The 20,247-nt window shown below is 38.1% G+C and overlaps 1 protein-coding gene across 1 annotated transcript in view; it reads right to left on the bottom strand.

Moving 5' to 3' along the window:
• The window catches only part of LOC131857551 (uncharacterized), a 70,486-nt gene extending 54,111 nt beyond the window's left edge, over positions 1 to 16,375 (bottom strand). Inside the window, exon 1 of the mRNA XM_059210226.1 lies at positions 16,331 to 16,375. Coding sequence (XP_059066209.1) covers positions 16,331 to 16,375 — 45 coding nt within the window. The remainder of the gene's footprint in view (positions 1 to 16,330) is intronic.
• Between the last annotated feature and the right edge of the window lie 3,872 nt (positions 16,376 to 20,247).

Genomic DNA, 20,247 nt, shown 5'->3' with positions numbered 1-20,247 from the left:
CCGTTTGACAGTCACTCTAGGCGTTAAACCGGTAAAGCAGAAATTAAGAAAGATGTATCCACATGTGACACTATTAGTCAAAGTGGAACTGGAGAAATTATTGGATGTTGGGTTCATTAGACTGATTGACTACCCAGAGTGGATTTCTAATTGGGTACCTGCCAGTAAACTAGATCGTAGCATCATAATATGTATGGACTTTAGAGACATAAATAAGGCTTGTCCTTAAGATAATTTCCTGCTACCAAATATTGATTTGATAGTGGGTCTTACAATTGGTCATGCAATGTTATCATTGATGGATGGATCCTCCAGGTATAACCAAATCAAAATTGAACTCGAGGACCAACACAAAACAACATTTACTTGTCCTAGGAGTATCTTCTATTGGAATTTTATTCCCTTCTGGTTGAAGAATGTGGGTGCTACATATCAAAGAGCAATGACAACTATCTTTCATGGTCTCATACACATCACTGTGGAAGACTATGTTGATGACCTCCTGGGAAAATCAGTAACAAGGGAAACACATCTTGATATTCTATCTGTGGCTTTTGAACACTTAGAAAAGTATATGTTGGCATATACACACTCCAATGAGACATTGTATGTGATTGAAGGTTTTGTCATTGATGGCAACCTTACAATCCTATGGCACCAGCAAAGGCATTATACCGGCATCAGCAGATCACACTCTACACCGGCACAAAGAAAAGAAGTATACCGACACAGAGGCTGACAAAATTTTGTTATATTATATTTTGTTTATTATTGTAAAAACTTTGTAAGCCGACTTGGAAAATTATAAAATGACTCTTATATATAAAAGAGATCATTGTAGACATTGAAAAAAAATGAGGAAGCATTAAGGAAAAATATTAGGCAGACCTATTATGTGAAATATAGGCTAAGGGTTTATGTAAGAAGTAGAGCAGCAACCGGTACTGGATCAGGCATTATAGATGCTATTGTAAAGTAGTACAAGATATTGGATTTGTATAATCCTCATTGTAAGTCAGTGAGATTTCCCATTGAGCAGTGAGCTCTAGGCAGTTGGCCTTCCTGCATGTGCAGGCCCCTATTATAAGTAATATTCTCTTATTGGCCAGTGAGTGAATATTGTGGGTCACAAATCCCACCGAGGTTTTTCCCACACCGGGTTTCCTCATTAAAACCTTGTGTTATGGTGTGCTTTTCATGTGGATGTTCTTAATTCTATTTATTGCATTATTTCTTGCATACCGGTATACTATTATAATATGTTCTACATGTTTTAATTCAAGAAATTCTACTCACTGGTTAGATACTGATTCACCCCCCCCCCCCTCTCAGTATCTGTGGGATTCCTAACAATTGGTATCAGAGCCTGGTCCTCTATTTTCAGAAGCCTAACAGCTTGAGGAAGATCTTGACACCGGTAAAGATGGAGAATCTGATGAAGCAACTTGAAGGAGCTCTTTCAGACTATGATGCAAAGAAATTGAAAACTATCAAACTAGAAGATGATTTAAGGGTAGCTCAGGATATCATTCAGGCACTTCAAGAAAATTTTATTGTTGCAAGAAATAAGAGAAGAGAACTTTGTGAAAAATTGCAAAATGAGAATGATGAAAAGGAATCACTTAATGATATGATAAGCAAGTTGAAACAAGAGAACATGACAACAAAGAATGAGATGCAGGATATGACTATGAGATTTTGTAAAGAGATTGAGGATAGGAAGAAGAATGAAGAAGAATTGACCAGAAGACTAAGTGATGCAGCAAATGAGAACACAAGACTTAGCTATGAAAATGACATGTTGAAGACAGATCCAATGCATACTCAGAATGACTCAAATGAACTGATGAGACAAAAAGAAGTCTTAGAAAGAGAACTAGAAACTGCAAATCAACATAAAGAAAAATTCAAGAAAAGCTCAGAGGAACTTGCAACCTTGCTGAAGAATAAAAAACCTAAAGGTGACACTTCTGGAATTGGCTTTGAAGTTGGTGAGAGCTCTGGTACTGCAAATACTTAGGATCACAGCAAACTGGTAAGACAACCTAATGCTTATAAATTCAATGGAAAATGCTTTAACTGTAATAAGTATGGTCATAGAGCAAATGAATGTAGATCTAGAAATTAACAGAATATCAACACACCCACTGGTCAATGTTCTAAATGCAACAAAGTTGGTCACAACTCTAAATACTGCAGAATGAATGTGAGATGTTATGTTTGTGGAAGATTTGGACATTTATCTAATCAATGCAGAACACAAACCGGCATAGGTTATGGGAAAGCTATTCAGAAGAATAATGTAACTTGTTATGCATGTAACAAGATTGGGCATATTGCAAAATTCTGTAGAAGTAAAGGAACACCAGTAGACAACAAAAATTCTAGCTTGAAAGGTAAAGAAAAAGTTGAAGAGGTTAAGCAAGAATTCTCAAAACAATGGATTAGAAAAGTTGATCTAAATATTGGGAATACTCCTGCATCGGTAGAACAAATCAATGCTTCACCGGTAGGACAGAGTGATGCTTCACCGGTAGGACAGAGTAGTGCTCCACTGGCAGGAAGCTCTTCATCTAATTGAAGAAAGTTTCCTTGAGGGTTTGGAAATCTAATGACACATGTGCTATTATTCCCTCGGTTAGAGATAAGAAGTTGAAAATTACTTTTTACCGACAAACAATGTTAAGAGAATACTTAACCGGCATGCATTTAATGTGGTAGATGGCAAAAAGACACTATAAAATTAAGGTTTTGGCTCCATTCCATTTCACTGAGATTTCAAACCTACGAAGAGCGTGAAGATTCCGAGCTAAGGCATTTCGAGCAAGAGGCAAGACCACTCCAAACAATCATCCATCCTAAAGGCAGTAAAAGGCATTTAATCATGGCATCCACCTCTACAATTGAATATATAGCAAACCCTACTATTGTTGAAGTGATAAAAAGACCTAGGCCCATATTTCAATTAGTTCCCGAGGTAGCAAAGAAAGATGATACCTTAGGTTTTTTTTCTCAAATTCCCAAGGGAGTTGTTTATGCTGAAGACCCCAAAATGTACATCCACTGCAAAATTGAGGAACTAGGAGATGAAGAGATTAAAACCATGTTTAAAATTGTGATATGTGTGTAAAGCGGAAAATTGCGATCGAACCCTAGTTGTTCTCCCCTCTTCCAACTCCGAGGAGAGGGAAGGGAGGTTCGCTAGGATTCGATGGTTTTCACTTAGGGGAGAGACTTTACATTCAAAAGAGGGGTTGAAACCCACAAGATCCAATCCCACGCAATGCAAGATTGGATGCTAAATGTGTTTCAAGGGTTAAGAAAGCAAGGCTACCCTCTTTTGTAAAGAATGTGCATAGAAGAATTAAGCTAGGAATACATAGAAAGTGACAAAGATTCGCTTATAAACTGAGATAGGAATATAGTATGAAGCTGCGGACCTGGAATTAGCAGTGAAATGTCGATACGGCGCTGTCCTGCAAATTTGAGCAAAAGTTGTGGGGACGATGGCGCCCAGCGCCATGGTCCTCCGAAAAATCCGCGAAACGAAGGGGGATCTGTTCGTCTCTGCACAAGGATTCCAGATCTTCAATTTCAGCCGCGTACCTGCAACCTACACACAGAAAAGCGAAGACGATTGGGGGGTTAGGGATTAGGGGTTTGCCTTTAGGTCAAACCCCAGTTTTGGAATTAACCAAGAAATGAGCAAGAGCTGTAAATGTAAATGACTGTAAAACAAGTACTAATACCTTGTTCTAAGGATGTTTGTATCCTTATGTGCGAAGGTATAGATGTTGTATGTTGTTGTATGTAGTATGTTGTATGTAGCATGTAGTAAGTGATCTCCTCTTCAATGGTTGAATCCTTGTCTTGAATGCAACACTTAGCCTTGAATGGAGACTTGAAATGATCAATTGCTTGAAGGAATGCTTGAATGCTTGAATGCTTGAGTATAATTTCCACGCCTTTTCCCTCATATCGAATGAAAGAGGAAAATGTAGTTTATATACTTGTCATTTAGGGCTGATAGACTGATTTTCCCGACCTTAGGCAGACCAGGAAATGTAATTTCCAAATTGCAAACAAAAAGACCCAAGCCCCTTAGGAGACCGGGCCCAAAATAGGACCCAGGGACCAGGGCGCTGGGCGCCATGGTCTTGGGGACCAGGGCGCTGGGCGCCCTGGTCCTGAAGGACCAGGGCACTGGGTGCTCTGGTCCCACCTCCCGGGACAGCAGGGTGCAAGGAGGTTCAGGCCAGGGTGCTTGAAAAATGCAGTTTTCAGTGTCGCGAGCAAGTTTTGGGGTCTCCATTCAGGTTGCATGTTGTGTCGCCATCGTGAAGACCGAAATGCAGTCGAAATTGCAAGTGTCACAATTTTAGGACGCTACATTTAGCCCCCACTTTAGCGGGAGTATGTATGCTCATACTTCCGGTAAAGTACAAGGAAACAATATTGAAAGACTTTCACCACGTCAAGGAGGCAAGATACACCAAGCCCCCAGTGGACTAAGGATCTTACGACTTCGATTGACAAAGTAAAAGGGAAGATCACGAGGGAGAACCATGACTGTCAGTAGTAAGGTTCCCTCACTATGAGTCATGCAAGAAAGATATCAAAAATTTTCAAGGCAAGGCTAAATTTGTCAAGAAATTTTCAAGTATCTTGAAAAGATATGAACGGGATGTATGCCCCCCTACGTTAAAGCGATCGCACACGCCTCACCGGGGGTGATTGTTTTAACGTAGTGATACACATAAGAATGAGAAAGGAAAGGAGCACGTTATCGCAAGGATTTAGCCCCCAAGTGTGAGATAAACCCAAGGATAATAGACACAAAACATAAAGCACGAGGTGACTTCACTTTCCTCGGGGTCAGTATGTTGTATGATAATTCATGTATATATATCATATGTATGTATGCATAATTGTTCTTCATTCCCCAATCAAGGAAGGTCACCTAGAAGAAGGGAACACATGTGTCTTTTGAGTCAACATGAGAGAGATCTCGAGATCTCAATGCTTTGCATCGTCCTCAAGTAGACAACACCAAGGACAACAAATAGAAGAATGAAAATAACATATAGAAGAAGTAACAAAAGAGAGGGGGAGAGAATCTGCTATGCTAATGTAACTAGTCTAGCACGTCATCTACCCCCCGATCTTGCTGATCAATGTTTCAGGAAGGCAGGGAACACGCTAGAGGAGGAACATCCAACACAGCAGATGGAGCTATCACAAGATCCAAACAAGGGCTATGTTCATGTTCCGAGCCACATTGTTCTTGTCTAGGAGCTAGGATAAGTGCTTTAGAAAATTCATTAGATAAATGGTTATCAACATCAACAAGTTCATATTCACTATCAGAAGCAAGAGGAGTAAAATTTTCATCATGCATAACATTTTCATCTATATCGTCGTCAAGATTTATAAAAATAGGATCTTTAACTCGCACAGGATCAAGATCATCATGCATCTTATGTTTAGGAGATTTAGGCTCAATGTCCGGCTGAGGAGAAAATGGAATAATGCTTGTTGAAGGTGTTTTTGGAGATTGTAAATTTGGAGAAGCGGCTGCTTGAGCCCTAAGACGACGTTTTCGTCGGCATTCACGTGCAGAACGATTACGTCTAGTCTTAGTAGGAAGTGGAGAAGACTGAGGAGGAATGTTCTCATCCTTAGCACTTGGGTGTTTAGGTTGTGGTCTCTTAGGCTGGATAATAGGAGAAGAAGAAGGTCTCTTCTCTCTATAAAAGGAAGGAGGAGGAACTGCTCCATACAAAGGAGGAATATTTGGTTTAGGGAGAAGACCAAGTCCATCATGACGAGGAGGTATAGGTCTACTTTTAGAAGGTTTATTAGGCATAGACATAGTCACATCCATAGGGATGGGTTGGGAATCTTCTTGAGGAAAGACATTAGTTTTATCTTTCAAAGGAAGAACTTCCTTCTCAAGAATGATAGGAATGTCAAGCTTAGGTGTTCTAGGTTCACTTAGAGATAAGATCATATCTGTTTTCCACTTTTGATAAGATTTGAAAAGATGATCACTTCGCGGGAGAAGAGATTGGAATTGTTTAGGCCAAAAGTAATCAATAGGAACGCTAGAAGTTCTTTCAGCTGGTTTAAAGAGACTATGATTGACAGTAACAACTTCACCATTATAGGGAAATTTCAAACACTTGTGAATAGGAGAAGCAATAGCTTTCATGGAAGATAGCCAAGGATAGCCAAGCTTCACACGAAATTGTTCAGAAGATGGAATAATAGCAAAGTTCACATCAAGAGATTTGTTATGGACCTCAATAGGCAATGTAATAGAACCAATTGCAGGAGAAGAAAATGCATCAAATAATTTCACAATCACATCTGTTTTGTCATAGATCACTTGATTCAATTGCAAAGTAAAAAGAAATTCTTCAGTAATAACATTAATCATGCACGAAGGATCAATAAGCACTCCACGGCAAGGCATATTCTTGACTTTTGCAACTATGTATAAAGGACCATCAGGTGCCCTAATGGTTTCACTAGAATCAAATGTGATGGAAGGTTCTTCAGGGATTTCTTGCTGCTCTACAAAGTTAATCACATTCGGGGTCATAGACACAAGACCATCAGATGAAAGAGAGGAATCATTAGCCTCAATTGCATTAGAGGTATGAGAAGGTAATGGATCAGTGAAAATATGAAGATTTTGGTTAGGAGGAGCTACAGATGTGTTGCCTTTATCATTCACTCCAGAAACAGAAATAGTATTATTATCAATCAAATCTTGAATTTTACCCTTTAAAGAAAAACATTTTTCAGTATCATGACCAGGCTGACGATGAAATTGACAAAAGGCTTTGTTATCAAAATAAGGTGAAGTAATCTTTGCAGGATCAATTTGTCTTATAGGAGGAAGAGTAAGCACATTTTGTTCCAATAACTTATTCATAATACTATGCAATGATTCATTCAAAGGAGTATACTTTCTTTCTTTCTTGAAAAATTTAGAAATAGGAGGCACACCTGATGCTGCATTCACATTGTTGTTGATGATGTTTTCATTGAATTTGATGGAATCTCTGTTCGGTTTAAACTTCCCAAATGGTTGTTGACTGCTATCACCCTTATCACTCGGAGCCATAGGATGTGATTGTTCCATTTGACTCACAGTCAGTTGATAATTGTGAAGAGTGGCACACAACTGTTGGAAAGAAGTAAACTCAGAAAACAGAAGTTTGTCTCGAATATCTTTTTGTAAATTAGAAATGAAGATTCTTTGAATATCATTGTCAGGCACTGGAAAAGAAATTTGAGCATACAAATGCTTATATCTACCAATGAAATCAGTCACTTTTTCTTTAACACCTTGTTTACAATGCATTAAATCAATCAAAGTAACTTTAGGACTTATATTGTTTTGAAATTGTTGAATGAAAGCATTTGCAAGTTGTTCGAAAGAAGAAATAGAATAGGAAGGCAACGAGCAATACCATTGTAGGGCTTTATCTCTTAATGTTCTAGTAAACAGTTTTGCAAGCAACCTTTGGTCATAAGCAAAATCGGTACATATCGTTTGAAAGGTCTTAACATGTGTTAGAGGATCTCCTTTACCATTATAAAGTTCCAAATGCGGGATTTCAACATGTTTAGGAGGGATAGCTCGAACAATGTCAAGAGAAAGTGGGCTCGCAACGTCAAATGTGGGCACACTAAACTTAGATTGATTCATGGAGGCAATTTGCTGCTGTAAAGAAGAGACAGTTTGTGCAAGATTGTTAATGGTCGCTTCAGTCGAAGAATTCATATTGGATGTGTTAGATTGAGATGGAGGTGTTATGTTATTGAAAGAAGGTAAAGAGTAAGGTGGTGGGACTCTATGATAATTAGTCATAGGAGATGATTGGACAGGAGGAACACTACAAGGAGGAATGGATTGGTTAAACGAATTGCCCCCTTGCGTCATGTTCATTTGTGGAGATATAATAGGAACACTCATTGGAGGAATGAATGAAGAAGTCGGATTGAATGAAGGAAGAGGGTTAATTGAAGAAGGAGGATTGCCCCCATGACTGGTAATCACAGGAGGAATGTCTTGTGTAGAAGTAGCCATTATGTTTGATGTAAAGGTTGGTATGCTAGCAATAGAAGTCATCAAAGGAATAGAATGATTATCTTGAGTAGGAGGTTGTGTATAACCTAAGGTTTCGGCACAACTCTTCATAGGCATCACATTCGAATCCACAATGTGTGCAATACCATGCAAAATATCAATTCCATTCTTATCACTTTGAAGCATACATTTTAGACCCTCAATTAAAGGAAGAGCTTGACTATTAGGGTATTCTTGAGACATCCATTGTCGAAAATCGTCAAATTGGTTATCCAATTTCGAAAGTTGTTCTACAGAAACCTCATGGAGAGCTTCTTCATCATTAGGAGGATTAGAGGAATTACCCATGTCCTCGTTAAAAAGGCTATTCAAATTAGGTTCCATCTCCTCGGTAGTTAAACCTCGGAAAGACTTAATTCTACGGCTTCGTCTAACGGGAATAGTGTAAGTAGGGCTTATTGTTGTAAAACTCATGCACTAGAGAGAGAGAGAAAGTTTTGAATTTAGAGGTAGCAATTTTCAGTAAAATCAGCCAATCTTCTGGATTTAAGCTGTTAAATGCAATCACAACAGTCTCCCGAAATTTCGGAAAAAATATCCGGGACCGTGGCGCCCGGAGTGCAACACGGTCCTTGCAACTTTTTTCAAAATTTTTATGGATGAAAGGTATGATGATTAATCCAAAAAAATTGAGTGATTTTACGATCTGTAGATAGGCCAAATTAAAGTTGCAATCTCAAAATTGAACCCTATCAAGATTGTCGAAAAATGCAAAATTTTGAATTTTGAAAAAGAGAGGGAAACTGAAATTTTGAATTTTATGATTTTAGAGGGAATGTCAAGAGCAATGCAAATTTTGAAATTTGAAAATTGACTCAATTTCACGCAAAATTCAATTTTGAAAGCGGAAATCAAAGTTGTTGTAATTAAGCACTTAATTTCAAAAGTCACAAAATGCAAGAATTTGAATAAAGCACTGAAATTTCGAATGAATGCAAACACAATTTTCAGATTTAGGACAGTAAGAACACAATTTTGACACAAAATTTCAATTTCAACAATTTTTGAATGATTAGAAGCCTTAGACCAAGCAATCGCAAGACCAACTTTGACTGTAATTTTGAAAGTGTGATAATTGACAAGATCAACCAAAATTCTGGATTTTAGCAGGAAAATACAGCAAGATCTCGCTCCCGAAATTTTGGAAAAAATGTCGGGGACGATGGCGCTCGGAGTGCAACACGGTCCTCGCAACTTTTTTCCAAATTTTCAGGGATGAAGGATATTGTGATTTTATTGCAGAATCCAAAGTTACAGATGATTTGGAGATGTTTTGATCGGTCAAATTGTCGGACAAAGGTTGAATTAAGAGGGTTTCAAAAATTAGGGTTTTGATATTTAACCACTTAATTTTCAAAATTAAAGCACAGATATGAATTGATAATTTGTAATAGAAGGGCAGATCTGAAACAAGCATTAACAACTAAGCATTTCACAAGTTTAATTACTATAAAGAAATTTTAGGGTTTTTATGCAATCACCTCTAAAATTTTGCAAAAGATCAAACATGGAAATGTAATCAATTTTTTCAGATCTAAGCATGAAAAATCAGAAAGGATGTTCACGTCAGGTTCACCAAAATGTAAAGCGGAAAATCGCGATTGAACCCTAGTTGTTCTCCCCTCTTCCAACTCCGAGGAGAGGGAAGGGAGGTTCGCTAGGATTCGATGGTTTTCACTTAGGGGAGAGACTTTACATTCAAAAGAGGGGTTGAAACCCACAAGATCCAATCCCACGCAATGCAAGATTGGATGCTAAATGTGTTTCAAGGGTTAAGAAAGCAAGGCTACCCTCTTTTGTAAAGAATGTGCATAGAAGAATTAAGCTAGGAATACATAGAAAGTGACAAAGATTCGCTTATAAACTGAGATAGGAATATAGTATGAAGCTGCGGACCTGGAATTAGCAGTGAAATGTCGATACAGCGCTGTCCTGCAAATTTGAGCAAAAGTTGTGGGGACGATGGCGCCCAGCGCCACGGTCCTCCGAAAAATCCGCGAAACGAAGGGGGATCTGTTCGTCTCTGCACAAGGATTCCAGATCTTCAATTTCAGCCGCGTACCTGCAACCTACACACAGAAAAGCGAAGATGATTGGGGGGTTAGGGATTAGGGGTTTGCCTTTAGGTCAAACCCCGGTTTTGGAATTAACCAAGAAATGAGCAAGAGCTGTAAATGTAAATGACTGTAAAACAAGTACTAATACCTTGTTCTAAGGATGTTTGTATCCTTATGTGCGAAGGTATAGATGTTGTATGTTGTTGTATGTAGTATGTTGTATGTAGCATGTAGTAAGTGATCTCCTCTTCAATGGTTGAATCCTTGTCTTGAATGCAACACTTAGCCTTGAATGGAGACTTGAAATGATCAATTGCTTGAAGGAATGCTTGAATGCTTGAATGCTTGAGTATAATTTCCATGCCTTTTCCCTCATATCGAATGAAAGAGGAAAATGTAGTTTATATACTTGTCATTTAGGGCTGATAGACTGATTTTCCCGACCTTAGGCCGACCAGGAAATGTAATTTCCAAATTGCAAACAAAAAGACCCGAGCCCTTTAGGAGACAGGGCCCAAAATAGGACCCAGGGACCAGGGCGCTGGGCGCCATGGTCCTGGGGACCAGGGCACTGGGCGCTCTGGTCCCACCTCCCCGGACAGCAGGGTGCAAGGAGGTTCAGGCCAGGGTGCTTGAAAAATGCAGTTTTCAGTGTCGCGAGCAAGTTTTGGGGTCTCCATTCAGGTTGCATGTTGCGTCGCCATCGTGAAGACCGAAATGCAGTCGAAATTGCAAGTGTCACAATTTTAGGACGCTACAATGTGATAAAATCAGCAATGTAAAAGATGAACACAAGATCATTGAAACCCTAGGATTTATAGAGATCCTTAGCATTCCTAAATTCCCTAAGGATGTGATTAGGATAGTCTTAAGTAGGGTACATGGTGAATTTTTCTGGATAGATGCAGTCCACAAAATCACTAAGGAAGCTATGAAAGTTGTCACAGGGTTACCGACCACCGGTAAAAGGCCAAATAAAACCAAGAAGGTATCCAATGACCTAGTTACAAACCTAACTAGTGCATCATTCAACAAAAGGTCCCTAAGAGTCAATGATGTAACAAACATTAATGTGAGATTTATCAGCATAATATTAGGGTATAAAGCTACTCATGCAAATAGACTCAATTCAGTTTCAAGTTTATGCATTAAGAGTGCTTATGATATGGTCACAGATAATACAAAGATTGATATATGTGAGTGGTTAAAGGATGAATTAATTGACAACCTTGGAAAGATTAAGAAGGACAAGAAAGGAACTTTCAGGTTTGGAAATCTGTTAGTATGTCTGATGCTACATATAACCAAACAGGTTCCTGGTATAGGCTACAAAGAACTTGGATATGATATATCGGTAGGTAAACAGTTAATAGAACTATTCAATAACATGGGAGAAAACAAGGAAAACAATATTCATGACTTCTTTCAAGCATTAAAAGCAAAAATGAAGAAAAGAATCAGGTTATCACAAAAGATTATCGACAAATACAAAGATGAAATATGCTTTGTAATCAAGAAGGATGAAATTTGGATGGAAGCAGTCATCCCTAGGACAGTTTGGGTAACCGAGATGGGCTATGAAATAGATGATCATATAATTGAAACATATGCTAAAGCACTTCTAGAAGCCCCCAGAGAACCTAAGGAAGAAATATTTGGTAGTGCATAAACTATTGAAAGCCAAATACAATCAAAGAAAAGAGTGAAAAAGGTTGAGGCAGTTGTAAGGAAAGGTTCCAGACAAGCAAAGGCCATCAAAGAAGACATGTTGAAGAAAATTGGTATAACAGAGGATGAGTTAGCAACTCCACAACCTAAAACTCACCTATCACTGGTAGGTACTTCTTCGGGGAGTGACATGACTGCAACTTTCAAAAGAGTTGTAAGGAAAAGAGATCCCTCACCAGCAACCACACCCTCACCCAAGAGGACAAGACAAAAACAAAAAGTAGTGAGATCTCCGGTAAGAAAGGCTACACCAAAGAAGAAGAAACTGACACCCAAAAAGAAGAAGAGGACAAACAAAGACTTGGCCCCTCTTGATATACTGCTGAAAGAAATTACAGAGGAAGGTAAATTGAAAAATATAGAGAAAATATATGACACTTTAACAGTTGATGAAAAAGAACAAGTTGAAAATAGTGTTATATTGCATATGGATATGTATAAGAAGTTTTTGATGGAAGTAGTAAATGAAATTCCAGATGAACTATTTAAGAGACTAGAAGCAAGAAGACAAGCAGTAATAGAATTGGACAAGAAAATAAAGATTGAAAAGCTACTTGTTGTTTATCTGGTAAATTCACCCAAAGAAATTGATGACCTAATTGCTCAAGCCAATCGGTCAGTATTTTCTACTGCACACCAACACATTGCTTTAATGGTTGGAAGAGTTAATGAGGTGACTGAGGAAACATAAAATGGATGGGATATATTCCTAGTTGAAAAAGAGAAACAAGAAGAATATAGGAACCCCAAACCCATAAAAGTTTATCAGAAAGATAGAGACAAGGGTAAAGGTAAAGCTGGTGGACCACCTAGTATCAAGGTTAGAGACAACTTACCCCCACCTCCTTTGATTACTCCATCGGTAAAAACAACAACTACAGAAGATCAACTGGCAGCTGAGAGTATGGATGTAGAGGATGGTAATCCTAATTCTGAAGTCTTATATATTGTGGATGTTGATACTCAAAAGATCAACATAGTGGTAGACAAAGATACAACTGAAAAGATTGTCATGGCTAGTGAGCCTCTGATAGCTGAGCAAATTGAAAACACACAGGAGAAACCGGCAGAAGACAAAGAGAAAAAGGTAGAGACTCAGATTGAGACAATGCAACAAATAGAGCAAAAGGCTCCAGAATAGGAACAATAGCAACAAGAACAGGAACATAAGGAAATAATGCCACCGACAACTGGAGAAATAGAAAAACCATTGCTTAAAGAAATGCAGACACAAACAGACCTACCAGAGGTCAATACAAGCTTGGTTACTTCCACTGACGGTACTCAGAATGTTGGTTCATCATCAGGCTACAAATCAACTAATGTGACTAAGGTACTACTAAATTCAATCAAAAAGATAACAGACTGTAGCTCACAAGCTTACAAGGCAATTGATGATACCATACCAATTTTGAAGGTAATTGCTCCTAACTGTAATATAGACAACAAAGATTCTTTAGGACAACTTGATACACTGTGTAAATATATCACAGAAAACATTGAGAAAATAAAGGAAGAGTCATTAAAAGATAAAGTAGAAATTGAAAAACAGAAATTCTTTGATGAGCAAATAAAGAAGTGTAACAGAGATTTTGACACACTTCTACTAGAATTGTGTAATTTATTGAAAGGGTACAAAACTCTATACAAAGACACCTGTAAGACAAACTTTTTGAATGTAGATATAGACAAAAAGATGAGCAAGGTACAGGATGAGATCAATAAACTTGTAGATAATTTTGTTAACTCACCTGATACACTATCAGTTTTTGAGGAGAAGATAACAAATTTTGAAGAAGATTTACTTAAATTGGAAAGAGAGAGAGAAAGAATAGTGAATAAGGCAAAACATTATTAAAACTAAGTCCAAGATTGGACTATCTAGAATCACTACGAAAGGAAGTATCTAAAGCACTAATACAGGGACAGAAAATGCCGACAGAGCATTTGCAACATCTCACCGGTACAGTGGAGAGAATAGAGACAGCAATAAAGGATAGCAAGAAGTTTATGGACAGTATAAACTTGATTTTGGGAGAATTTTTTCAAATTGTAACCACCCAGTTACAAGGTTGAAACTACAAACTCTACTGACATCTTGATAACCTTTGTCATTGATGCCAAAGGGGGAGTAGTGGAATGAGAAAATTCAATATCACGGGAATCATACGCTCAGGGGGAGCACACACATTTTTGGTAACATTTTTTGACTTCACATTTTTTGATACATTTTTGAAATTTCTCATGAGTGTTGCCATCAATTTCCAAAGGGGGAGATTGTTGGCATATACACACTCCAATGAGACATTGTATGTGATTGAAGGTTTTGTCATTGATGGCAACCTTACAATCCTATGACACCGACAAAGGCATTATACCAGCATCAATAGATCACACTCTACACTGGCACTCAGGACACCGGCACCAACACAAAGAAAAGAAGTATACCAACACAGAGGCCGACAAAATTTTGTTATATTATATTTTGTTTATTATTGTAAAAACTTTGTAAGCCGTCTTGGAAAATTGTAAAATGACTCTTATATATAAAAGAGATCATTCTAGACATTGAAAAAAAATGAGGAAGCATTAAGGAAAAATATTAGGCAGACCTATTATGTGAAATATAGGCTAAGGGTTTATGTAAGAAGCAGAGCAGCAACCGGTACTGGATCAAGAATTATAGATGCTATTGTAAAGTAGTACAAGATATTGGATTTGTATAATCCTCATTGTAAGTCAGTGAGACTTCCCATTGAGCAGTGAGCTCTAGGCAGTTGGCCATCTTGCATGTATAGGCCCCTATTATAAGTAATATTCTCTTATTGGCCAGTGAGTGAATATTGTGGGTCACAAATCCCACCGAGGTTTTTCCCACACCAGGTTTCCTCATTAAAACCTTGTGTTATGGTGTGCTTTTCATGTGGATGTTCTTAATTCTATTTATTGTATTATTTCTTGCATACTGGTACACTATTATAATATGTTCTGCATGTTTTAATTCAAGAAATTCTACTCATCGGTTAGATACTGATTCACCCCCCCCCCCCCCCCCCCTCTCAGTATCTGTGGGATTCCTAACAGTATAAAGTCAGATTAAATCCCCAAAAGTGTGTCTTTGGGGTGACCTTTGGGAAACTCCTTAGATAAATTGTCTCACAAAAGAGAATTGAAGCAGGTCCAAAAAATGTCAAGGCTATATTAGAGATGCCACCACCAAAGAATATTAGTCAAATTTGGTCTCTATAAGGAAGACTCCAATCAATACACAGATTCATTGCATAACTTGCAGATATATGTCATGCTTTTCAACATCTACTTCACAAGAATATCAAGTTCAAATGGGATAATAAGTGTCAATAGACCTTTTAGATTCCCAAAGATTATCTCTTAAATCCACTACTATTGATGCCACCTATTCAAGGAAAACCTATATTACTTTACATAGCAACTACACAAACAATAATGGGGGTGCTTTTGGTGCAACAAGACAATGATGGCAAAGAAAGAGCTATATATTACATTAGTCACACATTGGTTGGGTACAAGCTTAATTACACTCTAGTTGAGTGTGCATGTCTTGTCGTAGTTTTTGCTTCATAGAAATTGTATCATTACATGCTAACTCACAAAATGAAGCTCGTTGCAAGAATAGATCCACTTAAATACCTTCTCAATAAGGCAACACTCACCAACAGATTAGCTAAATGGGTTATGATCTTGAGCAAGTTTGACATTGAGTATGTTGATAGAAAAGTAATTAAAGGACAAGCTATTACAAATCATCTAGAAGATGCACCTATGATTGATGATACTCCTATTATCGTAGAGTTCCCGGATGAATCCATCTTCACGGTAATACAATCAAAGCCTTGGCAATTATATTTTGATGGTTCATACATGTAGCATGGTGCAGGAGTTGGTATCCTATTCATCACACCTCAAGGGGACTCCATTCCTAAGTCATATCGATTGTCATTCTCTTGCACAAATAACATAGCAAAATATGAAACATTAACAACAGGACTGTGAATCGCAGTTCAGTGGAAGATCTAGGAACTTCATGTTTTTGGGGACTCTCAACTTGTGATTCATCAAGAAAAAGATGATTATAAAACTAAAGAAAAGTTAATGCCATACAAGAAAATGGTGGACAATTTGAAGAAATATTTCACATAGATAATCTTTGAACAGATTCTAAGGGATAATAATCGAGTTGCAGATGCCATGACTACCATTGCTTCTTTGATTGATATGTCGCAGAATGAAAAATGCTATGAGTTCTTGGTGGATAATCTTTTGGTTCCTTCATATGAGATCACTCCTGCAGAAATGATGTGTTGTTAGTCTCGATTCTCCTTGGTACAATACCATTTTCACTTACCTCCGCAACAATACCCTTCTGCCTGACCTTTACAACAATCAACATCGTACCTTTATTCGTCAATCTTCCCACTATGTCATTTCAGCTGATACTCTTTATCATCGAGGTCTAGATGGTACTCCCCTTGATATTTATAAAGTGATGAAGCTCAGATTATGTTGTGTGAGGTTCATGAAGGTATATGTGGTACTCATTCTAGTGGTCCAACCTTAGCCAAGAAATTGATGAGGATAGGATACTACTAGACTACTATGGAAAAATAATCATATTAGTTTGTCGAGAAGTGTAAAAAATGTTAGATTCATGGAGACCTTATTCATGCACAAACATAGGAACTTCAACCAATCACTACTCCATGGCCTTTTTGTCACTGGGGACTTGATCTCATAGGAAATATTAACCTTCCTCCTTCCAATGGTCATAAATTCATTATCACAACTATAGACTATTTTTAAAAATGGATTAAAGTTGTTCCTCTTACATAAGTCACTGGAAAGCATATTGCAACTTTTATCCTTAATATATCATTTGTCGATACGATGTTCCCCTTTCCATTATCATAGACAACAGGTGTCCTTTCAAGAACCAAGATGTTTGTGAGCTTTGTGATTGCTTTCATATTCATCACCACTTTTCCACTCCATATTATCCCCAAGGTAATGGTCAAGTTGAGGCATCTAATAAAAATATCCTCAAAATTCTCAAAAGGATAGTCGATGAAACTAGCTGTAACTGGCACATCCGACTCAATCCTACACTTTGGGCTTATCACACAAGTATTCACACACCTACCAAAGCCACTCCCTATTTTCTTGTCTATGGTATTGAATCTATCTTGCCTATTAAGGTTGAGTTACCAACCCTACAGGTCTCTTTGTGCAATCTGATCAATGATGAAGACTACATGGTGTCCTTCTTACAAGATTTGGATTTATTGGATGAGCATAGACAAACTACTTTTAATCACCTCAAAGCATATCAACAATGAAAGAGTCATACTTATAATCACAAGGTAAAGCCTCATACATTTGTGGTGGGTGACTTAGTTCTCAGAGAAAATCCTAAGAATCAGCAAGCCAGAGAAAAGGAGGGTAAGTTTGAACCAAATTGGCTTGGCCCTTATGTCATCACAATGACTTATGGATTCACTGCATATCATCTCTCAACATGAGATGAAGAACCTTTGGAAGATCATATCAATAGCATGTACCTTTACAAGTTTTACACATAGCTTTTCAGAGTATCCCAATATCAAAAATACAAAAAAAAATCAGAAAATATAAAAAAATTCTCACTATGGTGAGAACCTGGCAAACAAGCACCTTGTGACAAAAAAATTGAAAAATCAAAAAAGTAAAGAGAAATAAATTTGTCCAATGGTGAAAACCACTTCGATGGCACCCTGCGCAAGTACCATGGTCAAAACCAAGTTACCGATGACATGTGTAGAGATTACACTCCTCCCTCCTTCAGGATTCAATCTAATCTTTTCACTTTGCACACACTCACAACCTATCATCTCATAATAATTTTATCCATTCCCATAATGGCTTGTTATTGATCTACCTAAGATTGGTTAGCCATTCATAATAAATCCCTTTTCACCCTTTCCTTCCATAATAAATAGGTCTAATCTATAGCTGGGGCAAAATCCTAAATCTAGTGATGTAAGTGGTACCTTGAGCATCGCACCTTTTGAGGAGCATTGTCTTTTCATTCCTCCTTTTCGTGTACAATCTACAATAAAAGATCATTTGCCTCACCAATCCACAATAAATTTTTGTTCTTCTCTGCAATAAAATTATCAGTTTCATGGATTCATTCAGTTTCAGGTGAGACACAATTAGCAGTGGGCTTTCAACAAATCAAATCTTTCAACAGACTTTGGCAACAACATGGTTTTTCAGCATTATCTATCCTTTATCAGGAAAACAACAGTGACCAGATCAAACATATTAACATATGTGGCAAGAAACACAAATCACTTGAGGATTACAATTTATGTTGGTGTCAAGTCTTGGTTTTCTTTTGATTTTATCTTTTTGGTGACATGTCTTTTAGCTTTTCTAGGATGTCTCTCACTAGAGATACTATCTCCAAGATGTCTTTGACTAGAAAGGTGAAGATGGGGTATTTTCACCTATTTTGTTGTTTGTGGATTTCCTCTTAGTATTACTATGGCTCGTCCAAGGATACGAGGACACTATGAGTCTAGTGTGAACTGGGGCATTCCTTGTTTGTGATTGTCCGATCTCCATGCAAACAGGTACAATGACTTTCTAGGTCGAACCTATACCTGAATGGTCATAACCTATTTTCTATAATAATTCTCAATAATGATAATAGCACAAGAAGCTCTTGCACCTCGATATATTATAGCTTCCATCCCCCTCTCCTTTTGTCCTCCATTGTCCTTCTTGAGTCCATGTAGCTCGCTATCACATGACTGAGTATAATGACACACCAAAAACATTTGCATCTCATTAGTGTTTATTTGCATCATTACATGTTAGTAAATTTCACCATATGCATATACAAATCATAATAACATCACATCCTACACACACCACTTATTAGTATCTCATATAAGCATTTGCATCCTCATATAAATCATAAAAATAATATAAAAAATAATGCATCCCATCATGTATATAGAGAGTCATATGAGTAATCATAGAACATCACTTTCATAAACTCCTTTGCATCACACATGCAATAAAAGCACATAAAAACAATGCATCACATCATGTACATATTTTGCATAATCATAAGCATCATAGAATCTTAATAAAACATGTATCACACATAAACAACATCATCATATAGAATCACATAATCATAAAGCATACAAAAGCATCATATAAGAACACATGCATATAATCGTTGCAAGGATAGGTCATCTCATATATATATATCAAAAAAATATCAGTGTCATGATACAATGATGTCAAAATATCATATATGGCTACAAAATCACCCGGAGGTGTCTACATCATCATACAATAAAACTAATACAAAATGGATCCAAGAGAGCTATGATGAAGACCCTCCCTCGGGCCGACTAGTCTTGATGGAATCTGAACTCTCGAAGTCCCAACCCTAGGATCATCCCATCTATCCCCCTGTTGTTGCTGGTGTAGGTGGACCCATCACTCCTCCAGTAGACTCTCTTCATCTGTCCCTGCTGATGGTAGTAGAGCGGGAGGCTCTCTTATAGCTCCCTGCCCTCAAGTGTGGAGGAATTGCGACATAGTATAAGTTCCTCCAGTATGCTATCTCCTCTCCTACTTAGAGACAAAAAGAAAAACCTGCTCCAGAGTCACCTGATCCTACAGCCCATCCTGCCCTCAAATCATCATTTGTGGTTGTATACCACTGTATGGCCTCAGCTCTCTCCCTCTACATCTTGGATAGTTTTTGCCTCAATCGACTCACGCCTCTCTTGAGATCCTCGATCGTATCGGCCTGTCCCTAAGTGACTTCTAATAGCATGAGAATCACATCCTCCTCCTCATCTCCTCCCTGGGCTCCCTCTGCCTATCCACCCTATCCTTCTACCTGTCCCTATCTCTACCCAACCTGTACCTGTCCATGTACTTGAACTAGAATCTGTAATACCTGTCCTCCTCTCCCTCTAGGTGGCCTTGGTGGTCTTCCTCCCTCTCCACCTCCCTATGCTCCCTCTATCCTCCCTCCATCCCTCTATCCTCCTCTCCCCTGAACAATCCTCCTCGCCCCTCCTCTCCACCACCTCCTCCATTGGCCAACTCCATCCTCATCATCATCATCCTCCTCTATAGGTGGTATGGGCTCACCTGGATCTGTCAACTTAGGAACTGGATGTGCTCCAAAATATGTTATCTACTCATCATCCATCCCTGCATCAACTATATTTGGAAAAATGTCCCATGGCATTG

Source organism: Cryptomeria japonica, chromosome 8 (genome assembly GCF_030272615.1).
Source record: "Cryptomeria japonica chromosome 8, Sugi_1.0, whole genome shotgun sequence".
NCBI lineage: Eukaryota > Viridiplantae > Streptophyta > Pinopsida > Cupressales > Cupressaceae > Cryptomeria > Cryptomeria japonica.
The sequence above is the reverse complement of the archived record's forward strand: the minus strand, read 5'-3'. Positions and strand labels throughout refer to the sequence as shown.